This window comes from Cervus elaphus, chromosome 28 (assembly GCF_910594005.1).
Source record: "Cervus elaphus chromosome 28, mCerEla1.1, whole genome shotgun sequence".
In the NCBI taxonomy this organism is placed as follows: Eukaryota; Metazoa; Chordata; class Mammalia; order Artiodactyla; family Cervidae; genus Cervus; species Cervus elaphus.
Genome location: NC_057842.1, coordinates 12,603,666 through 12,622,523, shown reverse-complemented (window position 1 = coordinate 12,622,523; position 18,858 = coordinate 12,603,666). Strand labels below are relative to the sequence as shown.

At 39.5% G+C, this 18,858-nt stretch overlaps 1 protein-coding gene across 2 annotated transcripts in view; it reads right to left on the bottom strand.

Moving 5' to 3' along the window:
• Nucleotides 1-2,706: 2,706 nt before the first annotated feature.
• SDHAF4 (succinate dehydrogenase complex assembly factor 4) overlaps nucleotides 2,707-18,858 on the bottom strand; it is a 33,099-nt gene continuing 16,947 nt past the window's right edge. Inside the window, exons 1-3 of one of the 2 annotated variants that reach the window (XM_043890334.1) lie at nucleotides 17,382-17,421; nucleotides 16,785-16,949; nucleotides 2,707-3,141 (exon numbers count right to left, since the gene is read on the bottom strand). In XM_043890334.1, coding sequence (XP_043746269.1) covers nucleotides 3,032-3,141; nucleotides 16,785-16,949; nucleotides 17,382-17,406 — 300 coding nt within the window. In that variant the 5' untranslated portion in view covers nucleotides 17,407-17,421 and the 3' untranslated portion in view covers nucleotides 2,707-3,031. Of the gene's footprint in view, nucleotides 3,142-16,784; nucleotides 16,950-17,381; nucleotides 17,422-18,858 lie in introns of those variants that run through there. The other variant, XM_043890333.1, reaches the window with a different exon arrangement.

The following is an 18,858-nucleotide window of genomic DNA, read 5'->3' as shown; positions in this document are numbered from 1 at the left end:
TCTTCAGGTTCTTTCATGAATGTTTGATGGACATAAAGACTATACATTAAAAAAAAAAGACTATACATGTTTTTATGCCACCAGATTTTACCTCTTAATATATTACTATCCTGAAACATGCTATTGTTAATGGAGGTTAAGGATTCTATTATTTTAATACACTTCATTGCAACATATTTTATATTTGTTTTTGAAGTATATACATTGTCTTTTGTGTATCACATATGATGATTAGTGTGGAACACAAGCAAAACTATATGGTACAAAATAACAAATTAATTAATATTAATGAACTAATTGAATATAATATTTCTGGAATGTTAAAATTAGCAAAAATTCACTGGAGGTTGACTATAGAATATTTTTCTTTTGTTTTTGTTTTTTTTCATTTATTTTTATTAGTTTGAGGCTAATTACTTTACAAAATTGTAGTGATTTTTGCCATACATTAGGTCAGGAAGCAACAGTTAGAACTGGACATGGAACAACAGACTGGTTCCAAATAGGAAAAGGAGTACGTCAAGGCTGCATATTGTCCCCCTGCTTATTTAACTTATATGCAGAGTACATCATGAGAAACGCTGGGCTGGAAGAAGCACAAGCTGGAATCAAGATTGCCGGGAGAAATATCAATAACCTCAGATATGCAGATGACACCACCCTTATGGCAGAAAGTGAAGAGGAACTAAAAAGCCTCTTGATGAAAGTGAAGGAGGAGGGTGAAGAAGTTGGCTTAAAGCTCAACATTCAGAAAACTAAGATCATGGCATCTGGTCCCATCACCTCATGGGAAATAGATGGGGAGACAGTGGAAACATTGTCAGACTTTATTTTTTGGGGCTCCAAAATCACTGCAGATGGTGACTGCAGCCAAGAAACTAAAAGATGCTTACTCCTTGGAAGGAAAGTTATGACCAATCTAGATAGCATATTAAAAAGCAGAGACATTACTTTGCCAACAAAGGTCCATCTGGTCAGGGCTACGGTTTTTCCAGTGTTCATGTATGGATGTGAGAGTTGGACTGTGAAGAAAGCTGAGCACCGAAAAATTGATGCTCTTGAACTGTGGTGTTGGAGAAGACTCTTGAGAGTCCCTTGGACTGCAAGGAGATCCAACCAGTCCATCCTGAAGGAGATAGGTTCTGGGTGTTCATTGGAAGGAATGATGCTGAAGCTGAAACTCCAATACTTTGGCCACCTCATGCGAAGAGTTGACTCGTAGGAAAAGACCCTGATGCTGGGAGGGATTGGGGGCAGGAGGAGAGGGGGAAGACAGAGGGTAAGATGGCTGGATGGCATCACCGACTCGATGGGCATGAGTTTGAGCAGACTCTGGGAGTTTGTGATGGACAGGGAGGCCTGGCGTGCTGCGATTCATGGGGTCACAAAGAGTCGGACATGACTGAGCAACTGAACTGAACTGAACTGACATGAATCAGCCATGGGTTTACATGTGTTCCCCATCCTGAACCCCCCTCCCACCTCCCTCCCCATCCCATCCCTCTGGGTCTTCCCAGTGCACCAGCCCTGAGCACTTGTCTCATGCATCCATTAAAAAGAATTCATTTGAATCAGTTCTAATGAGATGGATGAAACTGGAGCCCATTATACAGAGTGAAGTAAGACAGAAAGATAAAGACCAATACAGTTACTAAATTATAGAATATTTTTAAAGCAATGTGGTTACTACTTCGCAGCAGACACAGTAACTGTAATTAGAAGAACAAATGCTAACTGAGAGAGATAACTGATAAAAAGACTGAATAACTAATCACAGTTACCACACTGGTTGGTTTGAAGTAGGATACCCTTTTTAAACAGTTTATTTTTTTTCCCCAAAAAAAAAAAAAAAGTTTATTCTCTTAAATAAGCCTTCCTACAATCTTCTCAGATAATACTGCACTTATAACTCATATCACATAATCACCAGCCTACTGCATTCTACATGCTCTGCAAACCTTCCTTCCCAAGTTATTTAAATGTAGACTGGGGGCTGAAGGTCCAGTCTGGGTGGCTGCATGAGGCCAGAGGAGAGCAAAGGACACCTTACAGGGGTTCAGCAGATCCCAGCTCTGTAAGCTAGACTTGACTCTTCCCGACCCAGTTATCCAAAGGCCACAGGGTAGGAGCTTTTGAATGCTCAAAACTGATTAACTAAGCTGGCCCGTTTCATCCCCTGCTTTTCTCATATTAGCTTGAACTTAATGTCTAACATAAACTACATTTCAGCTCAGTTCATCCATGCAAATAATCACTAATATCTAACTAGTGGTTTTTTATATGTTATATTCATATAAAACAATTTCAACTCAAGTATTTCAAATGTCAGTTTTTAAATCTTTCCCCCCAGGCAGCCTAGAGACCTGAGAAAATACATTTATGATGCAAGGATCACTAACTCACTGAGAGGTATGTGCTATGCACTGCTCCAAGTGGTTTACACATAGTCACTTATTTCATCGCAACTGTCCTATGCGGTGGAACTAGTATTATCTCCAATTTACACGTAAGGATTCCAAAGCACAGAGAAGTTAAATAACCTACCCAAAGTTACATAAGCTAGTGAGCAGTAGAGCTGGGATTTGAACCCAAGTAATTGGCCCCAGAGTTAAAGATTTTCTGTTGTTACTGTGGCCTTACCAAACTGTAGTGCACTACTTAACTCACGTTGAAAAAGTCACAATTACTTAGAACATGGCAACAGAATCATTTTTAAAAAGTTTTATTTACACTTGTATCTTATAAACCACTGATCAACTTAAACTGAAACATGATGAAATGAAAGTTTGCAGTCCTAATCATCCCTTAAATACCCCAAAACATTAAAATTAAAATTAATATGCTAATGTAAAAATATTTCCTCTTTCCTAATTTATAGCAGCATATTTTCTTCGAAAGCTATCACATATATTTTAAAACACATTATAGAAATTAGGAGACTTAAATGATGTACAGAAAGACAATAATCAAAAATAAGTTAATTCAGATGTACACTATCAGAAAAAGATACTGCAGTTAAACAACATGTGGCTTAAAAATCAATACAGCGACCTTTTCGTTCCCAATCTCCATATCGGGTAGGTTCTGGGCCTCTGGGTCCACCTTTCTCTTTTGTAACAGGATTAATATCATCTGGAAATTCTGAAGAAATAATAAGTTAAAAAAAAAAAAGCAGTTAATGGAGGTGGGAAAAGCATTATCGTCAATTCTGCAGATGAGGGTGCTGAGCTGACAGTTAACGAGGCTGGATGCTACTGATGAAGCTACTACTATGCAGTCCTTAAACACTCTAAACGTGGTTCTTTCCAGCTTGAGAGATCACTTTAGGATATAATCTTCATACTCAATCAACTTTATTACTTGCATTAATGACTTAGAATTCTCAGACCCCTCTCAGGCTCTCATCTGGGGACTGGCTGGATTAGAACAGTAGGAAAGGGGTACAGAGAATACAGACTTCAAATCCACAGGGTTTGAAAAGCTGTGAAACAAGATTACTTTGAACATTACTTTGACTCAATGCCTTATTTTTCTTATGAGTGAACTGGGGACAATCATACCTGCCTTGTTATCTTGAGAAATAAAAAAAGAAATGCATGTAAAGGGTCCGGCACAGTGCCAGGTACATAAGAATGCTCAATTAATTCTGGCTATGAGTATTAATTTTCCTCATCACACGGTTTTGGCTTCAGCAACTGGCTACCTGAAACTGCCATTTCTGTGCATGTGCTCAGTCACCCAGTTGTATCTGACTGTTTGTTACCCCACGGACCACAGCCTAACAGGCTCCTCTGTCCATGGGATTCTCCACGCAAGAATACTGAGCGGGTTGCCATGCCCCCCTTCAGGGGATCTTCCCAACCCAGGGATCAAACCCAGGTCTGCTGCATGTGCCTAACAGCTGCTATTACTGTTAACACTAGGTGTTCATAATAGGAATGTTCTTTTTGAGTTCATGCTCAATTCTGAGGACTTTATACATATTAATTAATTTACTGCTCATAATAATCCTTTGGGACAGGAACAATTATTATCTCCACTCTACAGATGAGGAGCTCAAGGTTACACAGCTACTAAGTGGTGAAAGTGAGTTTGAATTCACACATTCTGGCTGCAGTCTTGCTCTCGGCACACACACTGTACTGACTGCACCTGGGGAGAGCAGGAGAGGAACCAGCCTTTAGAACCACCCAGTTCTTTTTCCAAAGGTATTTACATAATGAATATTCATTTATTTGACTACACTGGGTCTTAGCTGTGGCATACAGGATCCTCCCTGTGTCACAGGGGATCTTCCGTTGAGGTGCATGGACTCTCTAGCTGTGGCACGTGGGCTCCAGTGCGTGAGGGCGTTGGGAGCTGCAGCTGTGGGCTCAGGAGCTGAGGCTCAAAGACTCTGGAGCATGTAGACTTCAGTAGCTGTGGAGTGCAGGCTCAGTAATTGTGTCCTTGCACTGGCTTAAGCTGCCCTGTGGTATCTGGAATCTTCCCAAACCAGGGATGAAATTCCTGTCCCCTGCACTGGCAGGCAAATTCTTAACCACTGTACAACCAGGGAAATCCTGAAGATAGTAGTCTATATCTCTTAATCCCATACCCCTATCTTGGCTTCCCCACTTCCCTCTCCCCAGTAGTAACCACTAGTTTAGTTTCCTATACCCGCTAGTCTGTTACTGTTTTGCTATATATCCCGTTCTTATTTTTTAGGCTCCACATATACGAGATGAAAAGCAAGTATTTGTCTTTCTCTTTTTTTGCAGCAGAATATCTTGAGGTCCATTTCCATTGTTGCAAATGGCAGATTTCATTCTTTTTAATGGCTGGATAATATTCCTGTGTGTGTGTGTGTGTGTGTGTGTGTGTGTGTGTGTGTGTGTGTGTGTGTGTGTGTGTGTGTGTGTGTGTGTGTGTGTGTGTGTGTGTGTGTGTGTGTGTGTGTGTGTGTGTGTGTGTGTGTGTGTGTGTGTACACACCACATCTTCTTTACCCATTAATCTGTTGGTCATTTAGGTTGCTTTCGTATCGTGGCTATTGTAAATAATGCTATGAACACTGGGGTGCAACCTGTCTCTTCAAATTAGTGTTTTCACTTTCTTTGGATATATACACGCTAGTGGAATTGCTGGGTCATGTGGTAGTTCTATTTTCAGGTTTTTGAGGAAACGCTATAATATTTTCCATACTATAAGAACCAATTTACATTCCCACCAACAGTGTATGAAAGTTTCCTTTTCTCCACACCTTCTTTAGTATTTATTTGTTGACTTTTTGATGATGGTCACTCTGACCACTGTGAGCTGATACCTCACTGTAGTTTTGGTTTGCATTTCTCTAATAATTAGTGATGTTGAACATTTTTTCCCATGTGCCTACTGGCCACCTCTATGTCTTCTTTGGAAAAATGTCTATTCCCATCTTCTGCCCATTTTTTGATTGGGTTTTTTTTTTTTTTTAATATGGAGTTGTATGAGCTGTTTATATATTTGGACATTAACCCTGTGTTGGTCAAATTGTTTGCAAGTATTTTCTCTTATTTCACAGGTTGTCTTTTCATTTTATCCATGGTTTCCTTCATTGTGCAAAAGTTTTTAAGTTTAATTAGGTCCTATCTGTTTATTTCTGCTTTTATCTCTTTTGCTTAGGAGACAGATTAAAAAAAATATTGCTACAATTTATGTCACAGAGTGTTATGTCTATGTTCTCTTTATGGTTTCAAGTCTTACATGTATATACTTAATCCACTGAGTATTTCTGTATGCCATGTGAGGAAATGTTCCAATCTCAGTCTTTTACATGAAGCTGTCCAGTTTTCCCAGCACAACTTTCTTTTTCCATTGTATAGTCTTGCCTCTTTTGTTGTAGATTAGTTGACCATAGGTGCATGGGTTCATTTCTGGGATCTCCATTCTGTTTCATTAATCTCTGTGTCTGTTTTTGTGCCAGTACCAGGCTGTTTTGATTACTGTGGTTTTGTAGTACAGTCTGAATTCTGGGAGCTTGATATTTCCAGATCTGTTCTTCCTCTGGATTATTTTGGCAATTTGGGGGTCTTTTGTGGTTCTATATGAATGTTTGGATTATTTACTCTAGTTCTGTGAAAAATGACATGGTTATTTTGACAGGGATTGCCTTTAATCTGCAGATTACTCTGGGTAGTATGACCAAGAGTAGTAATTTTAACAATATTAACTCTTTCAGTTCAAGAGCACACGATATCCTCCCACTTCTTCCATCATCTTCTATTTCCTTCATCACTGTCTCAGTTTTCAGAGGCAGAGGTTTTTCACCTTTAGGTTTATTCCTAGGTGTTTTATTCTTTTTGATGTGATTTTAAAGAAGTTTTTTTTTTTTTTTACTTTTTTATGATATTTCATTATTAGCGTATGTAAAAGAAACATATTTCTGTATATTAATCATATTCTGTAACTTTACAGAATTTATTAGTTCTAGTGGTTTTTGGATTGAGACTTTAGGGATTTTTATATACAGTATCGTTCATCTGCTAATAGTGACACTTACTTCTTTCACATTTGCATACATATTTATCTTCCTTGTTCTACTGCTGTGGCTAGAACTTCCAATATGATGCTAAATAGGTGGCAAGAGTGGGCATCCCTGTCTTGTTCCTGAATTAGACGAAAGGCTTTCAGCTTTTACTGTTGAATATGATGTTAGCTTTGGATTTGTCATAAGTGGCCTGTATCATGTTGAGATATGTTCCCTCTATATACCCACTCAGATGAAGAGTTTTATAATAAATTTTTTCAAAGGTTTTTCTGAATCTATTGAGATAATCAGGTGGTTTATATCCTTCCTTTTGTTAATGTACTCTATCACATTAATTGATTTGTAAATACTGAACAATCCTTGTGTCTCTGAAATAAATTCAAATTGATCATTGTATATAATCCTTTTAATATAATTTTGGCTTCAGTTTGCTAATATTTTGGTGAGGATTTTAGAATCTATATTTATCAAAGATACTGACCTGTAACTTTCTTTTGTTGTAGTGTCTCTGCATGGTTTTGATATCAGGGTCATTACTGGTGGTCTTGTAGAATGAATCTGAGAGTGTTCTGACCTTTTCACTTTTTTGGAATAGGTTGAGAAGGTTAGGTATTAGCTGTTATTTACACGTTTGGTAGAATTCTCCTTTGAAACTGGCCAGTCCTGGATTTTTGTTTGCTGGGAGTTTTAAAATTACAGACTCAATTTCACTATAATGATTGGTCTGTCCAAGTTGTGTAAGTCTTCTTGTTTCAGTCTTGACAGGTTGTATGTTTCTACAAATTTATTTCTTCTAGGTTGTCCAATTCGTTGGCATATAACTATTTGTGATTCTTTTGTATTTCTGTGATTTTCATTGTTAGTTCTCCTTTCATTTACTTGGGTCTTCTTTTGTTTTTTTTTTTGGTGATTCTGACTAAACTTTACCAGTTTTGTTCATTTTTCCAAAGAGCCAGCTCTTGGTTTCACTGATCTTTTCTATTGTTTTCATTGATCTTTATTTCCCTCTAATCTTTACTTTTTCCCTATTGCTGACTTTGGGCTTTGTTTGTTCTTCTTTTCCTAATTCTTTTAGGTGGTAGGTAAGGTTGTTTTCTTTCTTGAGGAAGGCCTGTATTGCTATAAACTTTCTTCTTAGAACTGCTTTTGCTGTACCGCATAGATTTTGGAGTGCTGCATTTTCATTTTCTTTGGTTTTGAGGCATTTTCTCATTTCCTCTTTGATTTCTTTATTGACCCATTGTTTTTTAATAGCATGCTGTTTAGTGTCTAAATATTTGCTCTTTACCCATTTTTCTTTCTGTAATAAATTTTTAGTTTTGTACTGCTATGGTCAGAAAAAAATGTTTGATATAATTTCTATCCTCTCATATTTGCTGGGACTTCTTTTATGGCCTAGCATGTGTTCTATCCTGGAGAATGTTTCACGTGCACTTGAAAAGAATGTGCATTCTTTTGTTTTTGGATGTAATGTCCTGTACATATCCATTAAGTCCAAGAGGTCTATTGTATTATTTAAGACCAGTGCTTCCCTACTAATTTTCTGTCTGGATGATTTGCCCATTAATATAAGTATGGTGTAAGTACCCTACTATTTTTGTGTTATTATCAATTTCTCTCTTTCTTCTGTTAATATTTGCTTTATATGTTTAGGTGTTCCTGTATCAGCAGCAAATATGTTAATGATAATATCCTCTTATTAAATTGACCCCTTTATCATTATTATAATGCCCTTCTTCATATGCTGTTACAGTCTTTGTTTAAAGTCTACTTTATCTGAGTATTGCTACCCCTGCTTTCTTGCCATTTTTATTTGCATGAAATAACTGTTTCAATTCCTTCACTTTAAGTCTCTGTCTTTAGTTCTGAAGTGAGTCTCTTGTAGGCAGCATATAGAAGGACCTCATTTTTAATTAAATTAGCCACCCTAAGTCTTTAGAGTATTTAGTCCTTTGACATTTAAAGTAATTATTGATAGGTATGAGGCTTCCCTGGTGGTTCAGTGGTAAAGAATCCACCCACCTGCTAATGCAGGAAATGCACAAGATGTGGGTTTGATTCCTGGGTCAGGAAGATCCCCTGGAGAAAGAAATGGCAATCCACTCCAGTATTCTTGCCTGAAAAAAATGTCCCATGAACAGAGGATCCTGGTGGGCTACAGTCTATGGGGTCACAAAGAATTGGAGAAGATTGAGTGTGTGCACACTTATTTAAGTGGTGGTCCTTCAGTTCAGTTCAGTTCAGTCGCTCAGTCGTGTCCAACTCTTTGCGACCCCATGAATAGCAGCACGCCAGGCCTCCCTGTTCATCACAAATTCCCGGAGTTTACTCAAACTCATGTCCACCGAGTCGGTGATGCCATCCAGCCATCTCATCCTCTGTCGTCCCCTTCTCCTCCTGCCCCCAATCTGTCCAAGCATCAGGGTCTTTTCCTACGAGTCAACTCTTCGCATGAGGTGGCCAAAGTATTGGAGTTTCAGCTTTAGCATCAGTCCTTCCAATGAACACCCAGGACTGATCTCCTTTAGGATGGACTGGTTGGATCTCCCTGCAGTCCAAGGGACTCTCAACAGTCTTCTCCAACACCACAGTTCAAAAGCATTAATTTTTCGGTGCTCAGCTTTCTTCATAGTCCAACTCTCACATCCATACATGACCACTGGAAAAACCACAGCCCTGATCAGACGGACCTTTGTCAGCAAAGTAATGTCTCTGCTTTTTAATATGCTATCTAGGTTGGTCATAACTTTCCTTCCAAGGAGTAAGCGTCTTTTAATTTTATGGCTGCAGTCACCATCTGCAGTGATTTTGGAGCCCCAAAAAATAAAGTTTGACACTGTTTCCACTGTCTCCCCTTCTATTTCCCATGAGGTGATGGGACCAGATGCCATGATCTTAGTTTTCTGAATGTTGAGCTTTAAGCCAACTTTTTCACTCTCCTCTTTTACTTTCATCAAGAGGCTTTTTAGTTCCTCTTCACTTTCTGCCATAAGGGTGGTGTCATCTGCATATCTGATGTTGTTGATATATCTCCTGGCAATCCTGATTCCAGCTTGTGCTTCTTCCAGCCCAGCGTTTCTCATGATGTGCTCTGCATATAAGTTAAATAAGCAGGGTGGTCCTTAGTCCTCACTATACATTTGCCTTTTATAGCAGGATTTCCCCTTTCCTATAGTGGACTGCTTTTCCACTTAGAGAAGTCCCTTCAACATTTCTTTTAGGGTAAATTCAGTAATGATGAATTCTGTTTTCGTTTATCTGAGGTGCTCTTCATCACTCCTATTTTAATGATAATCTTGCTGGGAAGAGTACCATGGGTTACGGGTTTTCCCTTTTGGGATTCTGAATATATCTGCTGCTCCCTTCTGGTCTGTAAAGTTTCTGCAACGAAATCAGGTGATAGATTTATAGGGATTCCCTTGTATATGATAATTTTTCTCTTGCATCCTTCAGAATTCTCTCTTCAACATTTGCCATTTTAACTATGGTATGTCTTGGAGAGCATTTGTTTGGATTCATCTTCTTGGGACCCTCTTCCAGTACCTGTTTTCTTCTTCAGACTGTGAAATTTTTCAGTCATAATTTCCTCAAATACATTTTCCATCTCCTCGTTCTCTCTTCTCCTTCTAACCCCCTCATATGTTATCCCAAAGATTTCCTGGATTGTTTTCGCTTTTAAAAATTTGCCTTTCTTTTTGCTGTTCTGACTGGGTGGTGTCCATTATTCTGTCTTTCAGATCACACATGCATTCTCCGTGTCACTTAGCCAGCTACTCACTCCTTTCAGTGTGCTTTTTTACTTCAGCTAAATAATTCTTCATTTCTGATTGAAGTTTTTTTATATTCTCTAGTTCCTTCTTAAAAATATTGCTATGCAGATATATACTTTCCCCTAATTCAGTTAACATTTTTTATAACAAATGCTTTAAATTTTTAATCTAGTCAGTTATCTATTTCACTAGTTGTTTTTTCAGGAGTTTGCTACTGCTCTATTGAGAGAAATTCCTCTGCCTTTTTATTTTGCTTAACTTTCTCTTCCTTAAGGAATTTAGATCAAACACTTTGTCCAAAGGAGTACTCTTATGAGGGAGTGCCCCTATGCACATTGTGAGTGCTGAATGCCTTTGGTGGGAGACCTGAATCTGACATGGCTTCAGGTCACATCTTTCCTCTGGCTGTGCGGATAGCTGTCTCCTTGGCAGAAGGTGGGCCTGGTGGTGGAGGGGCGAGAGCTGGAGTCAGGTGTGGGATAGGACTCCCCTTGCCACAGCTAGGTGACTATCACTGCCCTACTGGGGGTGAGGTATGACCCCGCGTCGCTGGAGCTGAAGCCCAAAGGGCAGGCATGAGCTGGTTCTGTTCCCTTTAAGTGTGTCTTTTCCTCTCTCCTTGCCCCAGAGTGGGAAGTTTCAAAGCAAATGGAGAATGTCCAGGTTCTCAACTCATGCCAGCCACGCTGGGACTGGATCACCTCTGCATCCTATGGCTGAATATTCTTTCTGGCTGTGGCTACCAGATTCAGGGCCACACGACATGGTGTGAATGGGGCCAGAGAACTGGCTTGTCTTGGGTTGAGGTGCACACTGACGTAGTCACAGGAAAGCTGGCAGCTGCTGGAGCAGACCTCTCTCTGTACTGCCTCTGGGTTAAGCCTGCATGCACCCTCCTCATAAGCAGAGTCCAGGTATCCCACTGCCTTCCTGTTAGTCCCAGTCACCATCCAACCAGCCAAGGGGGCTTGCCTCCACTGTGTAAGATACCAGGACGGGAGCACCCAATCTGTGGCTCTCACGGCTCATTCCCTAGAGTATGTCTCCATCATGTACTCTCCCATTTCCTCTGAGTCCTCTCCCAAGGGCATGGGTCCTGACCTGATCACTTTTCTTTCCTTCCAACCCAATTATGTGTGGATCTTTCTTACAGCCTTGATTATACCACTCTTTCTGCCAGTTTCCATTGAAAACTGTTCCATATGTAGTTGTATTTTTGACATGTTCATGAGGGAAGTTGAGCTCCATGTCCTTTTACTCCATCATCTCAATCAACCTCCCCAAACTATGTCTCTTTAGAAAACTAAATCGTCATCCAAATCTTGTAGTCCCTCTCTAAGCAAAATAAAGGAGATACAGAATTTACCTAGAAAATTTTCAAATATTCATTCCTTTAAAAATTCTATCTCCACTGTGAATAAACTGTCCTTCCCCCTCATCATTATTCTGTTTTCTAAAGAACTCCTTGCTTTGACTTCCTTTGAAAGCCTCTTGAGTGGAAGCTTTCCCTCTCCCGCATCTCTGGGACTCACTGGTGCCTTAGTGCAGCCTGGGCTGCCATAATCAAATACCAGAAACTGGGTGGTTTAAAAAACAGAAATTAATTTTCTTATAGTTCTGGAGGCTGGGTGTCGAAAATCAACTCCAAATCATGTTCTGAGTCTCATTCTAGATGAATGCAATAGATTTCTAACTCACCTCTGTTTTCTAACTCTCATGGCTCCAGCCTAACCTGCACAGAAAGCTGAATTAGTATTTCAAAAACAGAATACCACCCCCATTCATATTAAATGAAACAAGGCAGACACAAAAGACTACCTACTGTATGATTTGGCTAAAATTCTACAAAAAGAAGGCGTAACTATAGTGATAGAGATCAAAGGTTGCCAGGGGGATGTGAGAATGAGACTAAGTATAAAGAGGCATGGGAGTCTTTGAGGAATGGAACTGTGTTATTCTTTGTGTTGGTTACACGACTGTAATCATGTTAAAATTTAATGAACTGTTTCATTTAAAATGGGTAAATATTATTATATGCAGATTATACTTTAAGATGATTAAAACAATCTCCATCCAGTAACATTCAGTGTATTCCTCACTGTCCACTGCAAAAAGCCCATTTACTTCAAGTCCTCTCAGATTTGAACCGAATCTACTTTTCCAGCCTTATTTTCTATTAATCCACTATACACAGTTTATGCACTGGCTACTTCTTTCATGTGTCATGTTCCCAGTCCTTTCTTTCTGATTCCTTTTTCTCTTTATTGGAAACATTCCCCCACAACTCCCATCTACTTATCACGGTTTCACTGTTCCTTTAAACCTCAGCTCAAATGTTCTCTCTTTTGTCTACTTCTCTCTGACCTTTTTCTGTGTATCTCTCATGATGGTTACCACACAGTGTCCTGTTCATAGTAATCTACATATTTCATTCTCCTTTCCTCTTTTCACCTTTGCATCAGACAGGGTGGCTAGCCATAAAGTATGTACTGGAGGCTGTGAGACTAGATTAGAAGGAAGACGACAAGGAAGAGGACAGACTTGTTAGGAGACCAAAAGAATTAGAGACAGCCAGAATTTAGGCTCTATTAATAGGATGGACTCCTTGGACTGCAAGGAGAGAAAACCAGTCAATCCTAAAAGAAACCAACCCTGAATACTCATTGGAAGGACTGATGGTGACGCTGAAGCTCCAATACGTCAGCCACCTGATGAGAAGAGCCGACTCACTGGAGAAGACCCTGATGCTGGGAAAGACTGAAGGCACAAGGAGAAGGGTGGCAGAGGATGAGATGGTTAGATAGCATCATGGACTCGATGGACATGAAACTGAGCAGACTCTGGGAGATAGTGAAGGACAGGGATGTCTTGCGTGCTGCAGTCCATGGGGTCGCAAAGACATGGACGCGACTTGGGGACTGAACAACAACAGAATGGAAAAGAGGGGGTGAATTTGAGAGATGTTAAGAAAGTAGAACCAAAAAGACTTGGTTAGTGATTGGATCCAGGCCACAGGAAGAGGTAGGAGTGCAGGATTATCCCCAGATTTCAGGCTTGGGTGACTGGGTTGATGGGGTATACTGGGAATCCAGAAGGAAGAGGACTGGAGTAGGCCTGGTGGAAGGGAACACTGGGAAGAGGATGAGTTCAGTTTTAGATGTATTAATCTGAAATATATCTGGAATATGCAAATAAAGACATTGTAGTCATAGATAGGAGCAGCTCAGGAGAGAGGTGTGACTAAATGTATAAATGTGTAATCATCAACACATACATGATATTTCTGATAATCTCAGGAAGATATGAGGTCTTCCAGGAATGTTTAGTGGAGAAGGAAATGGCAACCCACTCCAGTATCATTGCCTAGAGAATCCTGTGGACAGAGGAGCCTGGTGGGCTGCTGTCCATAGGGTCGCACAGAGTCAGACATGACTGAAGTGACTTAGCATGCATGCATGCATTGGAGAAGGAAATGGCAACCCACTCCAGTCTTCTTGCTGGAGAATCCCAGGGATGGAGTAGCCTGGTGGGCTGTCGTCTATGGGGTTGCACAGAGTCAGATATGACTGAAGCAACTTAGCAGCAGCAGCAGGAATGTTTAGAGGGCTCAGCACAAAGATCTGGCAAATACATACATTCGGGAGTTGAGCAGATACAGAGGAGTTTAAAAAAGAGACCAGGAAGAAATGTTTAAAGAAGTAGAATGAGAAACTAAAGACAGCATAACCGAAACCAAAACAGAAGATTTCCATAAGTAGTACTCGTTACTGTCAAAGGTTGTAGACAGTTCAGATAAAATGAAGATTGCAAATCATCTGCTGGATTTGGTAATGTCTCTTCAACATAAACTTCAGTAACCCAAAAATTAAGATGAATGCGTAGCAATGTCAGACAGATGATTAACTGTTGAAATATGCTTTTTTCTTTGTATCTAGTATATATTTAACCATTTATAAGGGTACAATTCAGTGACATTAAACATTCACAACGCTGTGTAACCAAAACACTATGGCCCAAACTTTTCATCATCCCCAGTATAAACTATGTATCCCCTAAACAAACTTTCCCTTCCCCCTTCCCGCTAGACCTTGGTGACCTCTAATCTACCTTCCGAATTTATGAATTTGCATACTCTGCATACCTAGTGTAGGTGAAATCATATAATATTTGTCCTTCCGTGTCTGTCTTGTTTCACTAAGCATAATGTTTCAAGGTCCACCCATGTTATGGCATATATTAAAATGCCGTTCCTTTTTAGGACTGAACAGTACCTCACTATGTGTACAGAACACCCTTTGTTCATCTATTCATCAACGGACAGCTAAGTTGTTTCTATCTTTTGGCTATTGTGAATACAGCATGGATGTGCAGATATCTGTTTAAGTCTCTGTTTAATTATTTTGGATTTATATGTAGGAGTAAAATTGCAAGGTCACATGGTAGTTCTATATTTTACTTTTCGGGAAGTTGCAAAACTGTTTTCCATTGTTGTATCATTTTACATTCCTACCAGAAACGTGTGGTTCCAGTTTCTCCACTGTCACCATTAGTTATTATTTTCCAGTTTTTCTTAAACTACAGAGATGGTGTGAAATGGTGTGTTGCCGTGGTTTTGATTTTTATTTCCTTAATGATTAGTGATGTTGAGCATCTTTTCAAACATATGTTGGTCATTTGTATATCTTCTTTGAAGAAATGTCTATTCGAGTTGTTTGCCCATTTTTGAATTGAGTTGTTTTTGTTGTTGAGTTGTAATTCTTTTGTACTCTGGATATTAATTCTTTTCAGACATATGACTTACAAATATCTTCCCCCATTCCGTAGGTTATTTTTTTCACTTTCTTGATAATGTTCTTGGATAAACAAAATTTCTTAATTTTGATGGTGTCTTATTCATGTATTTTTATGTTTGCTGGTTGGGCTTTTGGTGTCACATGCACGAAATCATTGTCAAATCCAAGGGCATAAAGATTTTCTCCAATTTTCTTCTAAGAGTTTTACAGTTTTGCCTCTTAAGTTTAGGTCTTTGATATACTTACAGTTAGTTTTTGAATATGGTATAAGGTAAGGGGTCCAATTTCATTCTTTTGCATGTGGATATCCAGTTTTCAAAGCACCACTTGTTGAAAAGACTGTTCTTTTCCCCACTGAATGGTCTCGGCACGCTTGTCAAGAATTACTTAAGCATATATGTGAGGGTCTATTTCTGAGACTGCTGCTTTTGTGTGAGACACTATAAGGAAATCTTTCCTCTCAGATTTTTGTGCTTAGCTAAAACCTTCAAAGGAACATTTTACCTCCAGATTATAACAACTTTTAGAAGTCTCCATCATCTTGGCTGGTTGATCTGCTTATTAGACTGGGCTTGGTACAGTGACATAACTGAAATATTTCACAAGTGAGCAAAATCCCAAAGTTTTATGTTCTAGAAAGAATTCCAGGCACAGGTCCCTGTATCCTCTATTGGTATAGTCTCACCTAGGATGCTTCACTATATAGATGGGTTACCTCTCATGAAACTGGAAAAATCACACAAGCAGGGCAACCTTGCAAAAGTTAAAAAGTGGCATGTTTACATTTATGCTGTATGAGATACTACTTTTTGAATAGCTAATGTTTGCACATTTTCCACAATTCAAAGGTACAGAAGGGTACAGCATGAAAACAAAGCAGTACTTTAAAAAAAACCAGAGCTTTAACACATGAGCCAAAATTTGTACATACTGAATACAAAATAATGTTTGGTCTATCATCCTTCCTCTCCAGAAAAACTCTTTGTTCTCCAAACTTCCCCTTCTTTCCCCAAATGACATGGTCACAGTGAGAACAACCTCTTTCACTTGTGACCCAGGACCCTGGCCACTGGCTGACTTAGCTGTGGACACCAGATCCAAGCTGGGCCAGTGAGTTTTCTTCTTAAGAAATTTGAAACTAAGACTAAGAAACTGTATTCTCAGTTTAGTTAGTCTCTTGAACTGAGTAGCTGCTGGGAGCAGTTACTTTCTGCCCAGTGGACTCAGAAGGGAGTATGGAGACAGAAAACAGTTCAGTGTCGGCCAGAGACAAGAGAAGAAGGGAAACTATCTGGTTTCCACAGTGCTTAGTCCTGAGGTCCGTCTTCCTCCAATGGCCAGCAGCATCACTGCCCTAGAGAGCCTAACCTGTTCCCTGCACCTTACTAACAACACACCCTACCTTCTGTTTAGGCTGTTTAAGTAGGTTTCCATTATTTGCATCAAAGTAGGTCTTAATTCATATATTTTTTTCATGTCAATAATGGAATCAATACATGAGCAAATATAATCAATCACTGCCAAGGGGCTATCAATCTCTTTTTAAAACCCATACATATTGATGGTCAATACAGCAATTTTATTCATTGTTGAAATATTCTTTATTACTGTTAATGAAGAATTATAAACAATAATATGCATCTTTAATTTTTTTCTCAGTAACAGAAACACTTTGAGACCTCAGACATTAAGAGAGGAGTTTAAGTATACTCACTTGTCAGGGGTTCCTTCTCTAAATTGGAATCTTCTGGCGCATCAAAACGACCTTCTGGTAACTTTGGCTTCTTAAGAGGTTGTTTGCTAGGTTCAGGTTTTCCTCCTTGAGAAGTTATTTTCCTCAAAGAATTACACAGAAGGGGTGATCCTGGCAGAGTGAAGACTGTGAAAAAAACAGAAGCTGTTCATTTATTCTACTCCAAAATTTAATATTTTTACTTACTTGTTTTAACCTTATACATTCACATTTATCAAAATTTTAAGTACAAAAGGAAATATAGTGACAATTCTTCCTTTTGCCCCTTTCAGACAGCCAGTTCCCTTCTTTGGTGGCAACCAATGCTATCAGTTTGAAAAGAGCTTTGAAATAAGTTAATATCAAAATTGTAAAAACATATATAATGATTCTTATTTGAAACAATGCCCAAATACCAGGAATCAGGTCACTAAGAGTAACTAAGTAGTAGGAACTTTTAAATGATAATACTTAGTATTTAAATTTCAAGATGTCACAAGGAATTGTATTTAGGACTCTTAAATTCTAATAATGGTCCTCTTTTTCTGTCAATTAAACGTTTTCAAATGTACCGGGCACCTGTTGTTGCTGGTGTTTTAGTCATTAAGTCATGTCCGACTCTTTTGCGATTCATAGAGTGCAGTCTGCCAGGCTACTCTGCCCATGGGATTCTCCAGGTAAGAATACTGGAGTGGGTTGCCATTTCCTTCTCCAGGGGTTCTTCCCAACTCAGGGATCGAAACGATGTCTCCTGTACTGGCAGGTAGATTGTTTACCACTGCGCAACCAGGAAAGCCCACTGGGCACCTGCAATGTATAAATGTGATCACTTTCTATGTTATAATGAGAAAGGAAAATTTACAGAATATTCATTAGAAGGACTGATGCTGAAGCTGAAGGTCCAATACTTTGATCACCTAATGGGAGGAACTGACTCATTGGAAAAGACCCTGAGGCTGGGAAAGATCGAGGGTGGGAAGAGTTGGGGACGACAGAGGATGAGATGGTTGGATAGCATCGCCGACTCAATGAACATGAGTTTGAGTAAGCTCCGGAAGCTGGTGATGGACAGGGAGGCCTGGGGTGCTGTGGTTCATGGGGTTGCAAAGAGATGGACACGACTGAGTGACTGAACCACAACAACAAAAGTGTTCAGTATTATGAAAGTTATCCAACCCTTATTGAGATAATGTTCAATAAGGGCAAAACCACTCTGAAAAACCACCTCTGGGATGGGGGGTTTCAAGTCTGTGAAGGAATGGCTTTAGAGACAGAGGTGGGTACTAGTTCCAGTCACACCACTGTGGCAGCACTTTAACGGCCCTGATGTAGGGTGAGAACCTAATATCCAGAATCTTTGTGTGGGTTAGGTCAGATGGTGGAAGAGAATTAGGTAGCAGATGGAACTGAAGTTGCTAATCAGATGACCCTGATCTAGGGAGACTGTCCTGAACGATCTGAGTGGGTCTACTTTAATCACAAGGGTCCTTAAATGGGGAAGAGAGAATTAGAAGAGAGAACCAGAGAGGGGGCAGTGTGAGACAAACTTGATGATGTTGCTGACTCCAACGATGGAGGAAAGGGCCACCAAGATAAGGAAACTGGGCAGCCTCTGTGAGTTGGAAGAGGGAGGAAACAGATTCTCCCCAGGAACCTCCAGAAGAAACACAACCCTAACACCTTGGTTTCCACACAGAGAGGCCCATTTCACATTTCTCACCTCCAGAACTATAAGGGTTTTTAAGCCACTGAGTGTGTGGTATTTCATTATACCAGCAATAGGAAACTAAAATAACTGCTACTAGTTGCTTGATCCTTGTTGAGTTATTTTCCCTTTTAAAATCCATTTCTTCCCCCTCTAAATTGAAGATAATAGTACCTATCTGATGAGATGACTAAATAGGGCAATTCATTCAAAGCACCTAGCAGAGTGACAAATTGTATCTATTATTATTATAGAATTATCTGGAAGCTCCTGGTAGTACTACATATAATTAAAATTTTCTTTCATTACACATATTTTATTCATTTTCTAACAAGCACTACATCATCCTAC